This window comes from Lipotes vexillifer, unplaced genomic scaffold (genome assembly GCF_000442215.2).
Source record: "Lipotes vexillifer unplaced genomic scaffold, Lipotes_vexillifer_v1.1 scaffold371, whole genome shotgun sequence".
Taxonomy (NCBI): Eukaryota; Metazoa; Chordata; class Mammalia; order Artiodactyla; family Lipotidae; genus Lipotes; species Lipotes vexillifer.
The window spans coordinates 1,182,515-1,191,808 of record NW_006786304.1 but is presented as its reverse complement, the minus strand read 5'-3'; the positions used below and the strand labels follow the sequence as shown (position 1 = coordinate 1,191,808).

The 9,294-nt window shown below is 53.0% G+C and overlaps 1 protein-coding gene across 1 annotated transcript in view; it reads right to left on the bottom strand.

Moving 5' to 3' along the window:
- Positions 1-9,285, bottom strand: part of NOVA2 (NOVA alternative splicing regulator 2) — a 25,486-nt gene extending 16,201 nt beyond the window's left edge. The window contains 2 exon segments of the mRNA XM_007458503.1: positions 331-474; positions 9,201-9,285. Of these exon segments, the coding sequence (XP_007458565.1) occupies positions 331-474; positions 9,201-9,285 (229 nt within the window).
- Positions 9,286-9,294: the final 9 nt, after the last annotated feature.

The following is a 9,294-nucleotide window of genomic DNA, read 5'->3' as shown; positions in this document are numbered from 1 at the left end:
AGCCCTGAGGGACACCCTAACACCTGCCTCCTTGCCCCCCCCCCACCAGCTCCTCCAACTGACCCAAAGGGGCAGGTGTGTGGGAAGGGGCACATCTGCCAGCACATCATGCAAATGAGCTCATGAATATGCAGCAGCCCCATTGTCCTGCCCTGCCCCCACCCCCATCTGCTCAGGCCTGGCCCCTGGGGCCGAGGGCAGCTCTGTCCCCTTAGGGGGAAGGGAGGCCCCCTACCACTCTCACTGCCCCTAGGGCAGCCCTTCCCCCTCCTAGAGGGCCCAGGTGGGAGGGATGGGAGGCCGGAGGAAGAGGGCTGGGCAGGGGCTCACCCGGATAGAAGTCTTTGGACTTGGAGAGCTTGATGGTAGCTCCCGTCTCCTTCTGCAGCTGCACGATGGTCTGCCCGCCCTTGCCAATGATGGAGCCCGCCGCGTAGCTGGGGATCAGCACCTTCAGGAAGTATTCGCCTTCCTCTGCAGGGGCACACAGAGGGGACGGGAGTCAGGGGAGAAGGCTCTTCACCTTTGGACGGTACCTCCAGGGAGGCACTGGCATGGGCTGGGCTAGGAAACCACTGGGATCACAGTAACACAGAAGCAATGGCCAAGAGAATAGCAGTAGGAAAATAAAACACGCCATGATCTTCATTCGCTCATTTATTCATTCATTCCGCAAATAATTCCTGAGCACCTGCTACGTGCTTGGCACCGTTCTAGTGAAACAGCCATGAAGAAAACAGACAAAGCTCCCTGATTTCGCAAATAAGGCAAATAAGGCCAAAAGAGTTTTGGTGATTCAGCCAAGAGCTCACACAGCTACACTCTTCTAGAGGGGGAGACAGACAGTATGTTTTACGTTGTCGGATGGTGCTAAGTACTAAGAAAACAAAAAGAGGCAGGAAAGAGGAAGGGGAGTGTAGGTGCTGCACTGACAGATCCGATGGCCAGGAAAGCCTTCCCCAAGAATGCGGCATTCTTTGTTCATCAAACATTTCTATAGCACCCAATATGCGTTAGACTCGGTTCCAAGTAATTTACAGATACGAGTTTTTTTTCATTTTCACACTGAGGCTGAGGGAGGTACTTAAAAAAAAAAAATTCTCCAGATAAGTAAACAAAGGTGAAGAAATTGCTCCCGTTCACATAGCTAGTAGGTGGCAGGGCTGAGATCTGAACCCCACCTGGCTCCAGAGTCCATGCTCTGAACCATTATGATACACTGTTTCCAGACTGTCGAGGAGGAAACAGAACTATGGGGCTATGTGGAGGAAGAGCAAGTGCAAAGGCCCTGGGATGGGGTTATGCCTGCGTTGTTTGAGTGAGAGAGAGGGGGCCAGTGTTGCTGGGGCTGCGTGAGAGAGGAGAGTTAGAAGAAATGAGGGCTCAGAGGGTTGGAGGTAGTGGTGGAGTGTTCAGGCTTGTGGACCAAGGTGGTTTTTATTCCAAGTGAGATGAGAGCTACGGGAAGGCTCTGAGCAGAGGAGGGATGTGATCTGTCTTAGACTTTAAGAAGATCCCTCTGATGCTCATGAGGTGAGCAGACTGTGACAAGCATGGGTGGAAGAGCATGGTCTCCTGCAATGGTCCAGGCAGGAAGTGATGGTGGTCTGACTGGTGGAAGCAGCGAAGGGGGAGGGGAGAGGAGGGCTGGACTCGGGAGAGGTTCTAACACTCACTACTGAGCCAGTGCTCTGCTGAGTGCTTTGCCAGCTTGATCTCATCCATTCCTCACAACCGCCCGCTGAGGTGGGTCGAATGAGCTCCATTTTTCCATAAGGAGAAACTGAGGCACAGAGCGGCACAGAGCAGTGAAGGTACCGGCGCAAGGGCACCAAGACAGTTGCTGGGTTGAGATTCAAATGCAACTCTGATTCATTTTTCGCCCACCCATGCGTAACACTTTCCCCTGCTGGTGGCTAAAGACCAATGTGCTCCAGGACAGACTCAAAGGCCTAGAGGTGGTGAAGTGACACCAAGGACCCTTTACGGGGCTTTGGTCATTCTTTGTTATGGACCCGCTTTCTTGGTCACCCGTAAAGCCCTTTGTTAATGCAGTCTCAAGGCAAGTGCCTAACCTTTCCCACCTTCTAACCAAACTGTCGCGTCCAGGGTAGACATTCGGGACCTTTCTGAGTCTAAGTTACTTTGTGATTTGGCCCCCGTCCACATTTCCAGCTGCACACCCTCATCTTCCTCCAGGTGCACTAGACACATTTTCCTTTTTGTTCCTCAAACTTCCCTCCTCCCTCCCACCTCAGGGCCTCTGCACATTCTCTTTGCCTGGAACTGCCCTCCCTCAGTGAAATCCTCTTGTCCTTCAGGTTCCCCCCTTAAATGTCCCTTCTTGGACTGGAACCCTGAGGAGGGGAAGGATCCCTCTGTCTCATGCCTTCGGAACGATGTACCACAGTCATCCAGTGTAGGCCACATCACTGAAGCTCGCCCTTGTGTCCATGGACTCATGCAGCGCCCAGCGCTTGGTAGGCATGCAATAAACACTGGGAAAAGGAAGGGACGAGCCAGGCCATTTTGCTTCCAAAGCTTAAGGTCTTAGGCCATCATCCCCCACTGGTTTTTCAACTTTTTCTTTTAAGCAAAGGAAACCTATTTTCAATGTCTCCCGTGAAACTCCAACGTCCAGAGCAGATAAAAGAGAAACTGCTCTGTTGAAACTGGGGGCAGGGTGGGACTTCCCTGGCGGTCCAGTGGCTAAGACTCTGCACTTCCACTTCAGGGGCCGCGGGTTTGATCCCTGGTGGGGGAACTAAGATCCCGCATGCCGCACCGTGCGGCCAAAAATTTTAAAATTTAAAATAAAAGTGGGGGCAGGACTGGGGGTCTGGGAGTCATGCCCATCTCCACCTGGTCCCTTAAGATTGAAAGTTCTGGTTTCCCTGATGTGTGAAGATGGAGGTATGAGGGCGGGATGTGGCTTTGCAGGCATGGGGAGGGGTCCAGAATTAAGGGGTTTCCTTTAGCCCAAGGCAATCCTCTTAAACTTGCCTAATCAGACCACTAAGCCTATTAGGTAATTGGCCCCCCAGGGTGCCCTTCCATCAATCAACCTGACACCCTCCCCCACCAAATTACTTCCTTCCTTGGGCTCACAGAGGTGGCCCCTTGCCAGCCCTGCCCCTCAACCTGACAGAGACAGTTCTCCAGCTTTGGAAGGTTCAGAAAGGTGGGAAGGTGTTCTCACTAGAACTCCATCCTCTTTCCTTCTTTGATTTCATTCCCCATCTTTTCTCCAGCCAGAGCTTCCCTCTTGAAGATGGAAGGTAATCGTCTGCTCTGAAGAAAACTGGGGACGCCCCCCCACTCCCCTCCTTCACATTTCCTCAGGTTTTGTCTGAGAATCTCCGAATTAAATGGCAGAAACAGCCCTAGACTGAGTGCAACTTTTGTCACTGATGGGTTGTATGGCCTTGGGCGAGTCTCCTCACCTCTTTGGGCCTCTGTTTTCTCATCTGTCAAATGGGGACAGGAGAGCGCTAGTTCCTGGAGTTATTATCATTAATGAAATGCTAAAATGTAAAGTACTTAGGAGGGTCTCAGGCACATGGACCACTTGAGAAATGTCAGATATCATCATCATCGTTATTAATACTACCTATTTCATGAACACAGGTAAAGTTCTTATCACAGTGTCTGGTACACAGTAAGTGCTCTTTGTCAGAGAGACTTACTGGTAAATGGGGAAATGAGCCTCCAAGGTTTGGGGTTTTGTTAGGAAATAGGAGAAGGGGAGACCCCACTTCCTTCATCACCTTTCCCCAGGCTTCTCCCTGCTTTCTGGAGGAGGAATGTCTTCTCACTGATAGAAACGAGGCTCTGCTTCCACTCACCCTCCCAGCATCTCTGTAACTCTCTTGGCCCTTGTTGTATCCCTCTGTACTATTATTTCCTTGCTTCTTCTCTCTCTCTTCCCTCCCTCGTTCCAACAAATCCTTCCTGAGCATCTGCTACGTGCCAGGCCTTGTTTTAGATCCCGGGGACATAGCAGGGAACAAGACAGACAGTCCATGCCCTTTAAGTCCACTCCCTCTTAAAATGTAAATACATCTATTTAAAGAGGACATTTTAAAAATCATTGCTAATAGTCCGAGTTTGAAGGGCTGGTTATATTTTTTCCTCCCAAAGCACACTGATATAAACTAAAAATGATCCTCCAAAAAAGTCTGTCCGTGGACCCCCTTAAACCACCTTGTGGGCGCTTGGCAGTCCTTATATCAGACTAGTGGAAGTCTGGAGGCCCCTCCTCAGAGGCCAGGGTCCTCCTCTCGTCTGTGGAAGCTCAGGATTCTAAGTCCCAGGAGTCCCCATAGCAGCCCACAGTCTGCTCTGGTTTTCTTCAGAATCTTTTGCATCTCCCACCGTGGGAAGCCCACTTCCCCCAGGAAGAAGTCAGGCCTTTCTCTGCCAGCCTGCCTTGTGGCAAAGGGCAGACACGTGACCTCACCTCAGCTAAACCCGGAGTCCCCAGACCTCACACATCCCACCCCGTTTGAAAAACCAAGGCTCTGCCTGTGAAAGAGTACTTCCTTCTACCAAAGCAAAGTCTAGATGCCAGAACTTTCCACCCACCCACCCTTCCCTTCCCTTTTCCTTTGGGGTCCAGGCAGCTCCCTCTACACAGGACAGCAAATGAAGATGCCAACTTCAGCGCTCCGGGTTCCCCTCTGCTGTGATTTCAATATTTCCACCTTGGGATCAAGCTGCCTTTCCACTTTCTAGTCATTCTGAGTCTCTGGTCCCCCCTTCCCTTTTGTGCCCACCCTCCTCAGGAATGCTTATAAAAGTTTCCAAAAAGTAACCAATATTCCCCTACCTCCACAAATAATGTTAACCTACCCAGAAGATTTGGGGTGCTATGGGAAGAGTGGCACTTTATACAGAGAGTTGATCCCGAAAGGTGGCTTGGATCTGGGAGACGGGGCAGAATTGGATGCAGCAGAGGTGTTGTTTTGGTGACAGTATATTTCAGGGGGAACCAAAGTTGGGGTGTTGTACTCATGGCTCCTGCTCTTGTCTGGGGGTCGGAGGTGGAAGCATCGGTGTGTCCTGTGGAGGTATGAGGAGGCTGGGGTGATATTGTCGTTGGGAGTACGTGAGGATGTCGCTGGCGGAAGACAAGATGGCAGGGGTGTGGTTGGGAGTGGGACCCCTGAGGAGGGATGGGATGTTGGTTGGGTGACACCTTTCTGTGAATGAGGGTGTTGCCTGTCCATGTGAGAAATGTAATACAACCGTCTTTGAGTTGTGACATTGTCTCCAAGTGAGAGAGAGGCGGATGGGGTAATGATTTCCTTGGGGCGAATCACCACTGGAGAGTAAATCAGGAATGTGACATTCTCCGCAGCAATAATAATGATGATGATAATAATAGTAATAATAATAGCTATTGTTTATTGAGTGCTTACTATCTGCCAGGCCTGATGCCGTGTGCTTCACATACAATCTCACTGAACCCACACAACAGCCTGGAGAGGTAGAGGTGCATCTTACAGTTCCCATTTTCCAGATGAGAACACTGAGGCTCAGAGCAGTGAAAGAACTCACCCGAGGGTCCCACACCAAGCACATGACAGTGATGAGATGAACCCTGGAAGCTCTCATTCTAGGGCCCTTAACCTTGATGATACTGACTTTGTGTTAACGATCGAGGATCTTGGGAACAAGGCCTGGCTGGTGTAAGCTACGTTTGCGGTGTGAGGTGTGTGTGTGTGGTAGGGAGTTGCTGTTTCTGTGTATATGGGGCTGACAGAGGTGGGAATACAGTCAGGAGTATGGGGGCCATTCTAGTAGCACCTTAAGAGTTATCATCTGTAGGAATTCCCTGGCGGTCCAGTGGTTAGGTCTGAGAGCTTTCACTGGTCAGGGAACTAAGATCCCGCAAGCCACACAGCGTGGCCAAAGAAAGAAAAAGAGGTATCGTCTGTACTCAAGGGAGACACTCTGTTACCGTGCCACCAGACTGGGATTATTTGTTTCTCCACTGAGTCCCCAACTGGAGTTTCCATCCAACCTCTTCATTCAAGCCCTCCTGTCCTTAGCGCCTTGTCTCCTTCCCAACGGTGTCTGCCTGCCAGTCACAGTGCCCAGAAGCCAGTTTTAAAAGCCACCATCTCCTCTATCAGCCCCTAGGCTGGCACCACGGGTAGGAGCCAATCTGCCGAGGCTGGCACGACTTGCTGTGACACCCTAGAAAGTCCCTTACCCCTCTGAGCCTTGGTTTGCTTGCCTGAAAATGGGGTTCACTACAGGGTCTACCCATCCAATGGAGCCAGCCTCCTGAGTTCAAATCCTGGCTCTGCCTCTTATTAGCTGACTGACCTTGGGCAAGTTAATTAACCTCTCCGTGCCTCAGTGTGTCACCTGTAAGATGGGTAACATAATCAGATTGTAAGGATTATTGAATGATTGGTCCGTGCCCAGTGTTTCCCCTAATACTTTTGGTGCACTGTGGCACCATAACTGTCAGCCATTGTTATAATTTATTATTATTATTTATTTATTACTACTAGTATCACATCCTAGAATGTTGGGAAAATTAAATGAAATGTTGCATGTAAGGCAGTAAGCAAGAATACTGGTAGCTGCTATCATCTGTAACTATTGTTATTTCCCCATTTGGCAGATGGTGACGCTGAAGCTCAGAAAAGGCGTGAGGTTGACCCAGTGTCCCACAGACATGAAAATATTATTGGAAGGAGCCGTCAATTTTGAGATGAAAGTCCTGGACAGTTGCCCAGCCCTGCCCCTGAGGGTTTCTGCAAATGGAGGACTGTCCTTTCGCATCTCTGGGCCTCAGTTTCCCCTGGGAAGAGTCTGGAGGAGAGGGTCCCTAAGGGCTCACCCTAGTTTCCCCACAGCTGAAGGAGGCAGGATGCACAGTGGCTGAGCACATGAGCTCTGGAGCCAGGCAGCCCAGGGCTGGAGAGATCCCAGCTTCCCCACTATGAGCTGTGTGAGTTCGGGCTAGTGGCTTCACTTCGCTAAGCCTCAGTTTTCCTCATCTGAAAAAGCAGCTCAAATCATCTCCCCCAGGGTTGTACTGGGAAATTAACCCGTATCTCAGAGCCTGACTCGTACGTAGTAGGTACCAAACACTTGGACCTGAACGTCCTGGCAGCATCACAGTTAGGTGGTGCTGCTGTGCTCTGAGTGCTCAGATTTTGAGCATCTCAGCCTCTTTAAGAGAAGGATGAGACCTTCTCCCCTCCCCCCCAGCAGGGGTGGGGCTGGACCTCCAGGCTGGGTTCAGGGACCGCCTGGGTACCCGACCCTTCCTAGGGCTGGGAATGGCAGTGAGGCAGGAAGGAGGCAAGGATGTGGCAGGGACACATTCATGTGTGTGCTGGGGGTGGGGGAGCAGGAAGGACAGGAAGCTCCCTCCCCACCCCCCAACTTCCCTTTCCTCCAATTTCTGCTGGACACCCTCACGGGCAGCCAGGGGTTCCCCATTTCCTATCGCACCTGGCCAGGGGTGGCAGGGGGCTGGGACGGGAGGAAGAGATGGCTCCTGTTCATCCAAGGAGAGGAGGTGGGAGGTCCCCACCCCACCCACTACAATGCCCGAGGCCATCCCTTTCCCATCCGGAGGAAAAGGCCAGAGGAAGCGGAGATTCTGGCCAAGGTGACCGCTGGGAGGGGCTTGTCTGTTCTGGGGTCTCCCTCCTTCCAGGGAGCTAATGGGCTGGGTTCTGAGTCCCCTGAGAGCCCTACTTCAGGGGCGGACATACACCTAGACTTCCCAGCCTGGCTTTTATTCTCTGGTACACATCCCTCTTCACACACACACAGTGAGGCTCCCTCTTGTCTTACACACACACCCCTTCTGTGTTGTCAAACATGCAGCCATCACACACGCGCACACACACACACACACACACACACTCCCTTGTCACACACACACAGAATCATCCCCACACCAACCATTTCACATACAGCCCCTCGTTACACATATACACACACTTGGGTGTCACACACACACCTTCCCTTTTCCCACCCCTTGGGTGTCACATGCACACGTTCCTGCACCCTGTCACATGGGTCCCCATCCTTCCCTTTCCTTGTTACACACCCTCATGAATTTCACCACAGAGCCCCAGTCTCTCCCCTGTCATACACCCACCTTCCCTTGTTGCACACACCCCCTCTGATGTCACCGTTGCACACCTCCGTGTGTCACACCCAGCCACAGCCTCTCTGGAGTCACGCCCACACTCTTTTCTTGTCATATACCCACACCAGCTTCTCCTGGTCCCACCCCACCCAGGACACGCCTGTGTCACACACACTGAGCTGCCATCCTCTGATCCACACAGCCTCTCATGGCTCACACCCAGAGCCGGCCCATTCGGCAGCCCACACACACCTCCTTGCATGTCACACACACCCTCTCACTCATGTGTCACACTCTGCCACAGTCCCCTCTGGAGTGACATGCACGCACTTGTCACATATACCCCTATGGGGGTCTCAAACACGGAGCCCAGTCCCTCTCACCCTCTCATCTCTTACACACACACACACCCTCCTTCCTGTCATATCCATGATCCCTAATGTCACACATCCAGGCCTTACAGGGCTCACACGCACACACGAACACACACACACACCTGTCCCAGCCACACATTCTCTCACTGAGCTTTACACACCCACCCTTTCCTCCATGTCACCCAACACACCCACCTAGCTTGTCCCCACGCAAAATCCCGCCCATGGCCCACACATGCCTCCCTCCGTCCGGGACAACCCTTGCTCAGGACATCCCCAGGGAGGGAGGCTGGGAAGCTCCGGGTCCACAGGCCTCCTCAGCTCCTTCCCCTCCCCCCACCAGGACACGCCAGCCAGGGAACACCCCTGCCCCGAAAGGGTCACATCACACACCCCTCAAGGACACAGAGACACCCGATCGGAGGCACCCACGCCCCCCATCCTTTGCGCGCCCCCAAGGACACTTACCACCCCCTCCCCCCCAAGTCCTCTCAACGCAGACAAAGCTCCCAGCCCAGGGCCGCGGCGAGAGGGGGAAGGGGTCCTGTTCCCTCCCCAACTCCCTTCTCCGTTCCCCAGTCTAGGGAGGGGCGCCCTTCCCCTCCCCAGAGCCCTTGCACCTGCCATTTGGGGGGGAGGAGGCTGGAGAAAGGCGCGGCCCCCTGCCCGCTCCCCCACCCGGAGCCGCAGCCCTTTCTCACCTCCCGTGTTGCTGCGCTTGGTGCAGACCACCTCGGGGGGCGTTTCGAGGGGCCTTTTGCGGGAATCCGGGGCCTCGGGTTCCATGGGGGCGGC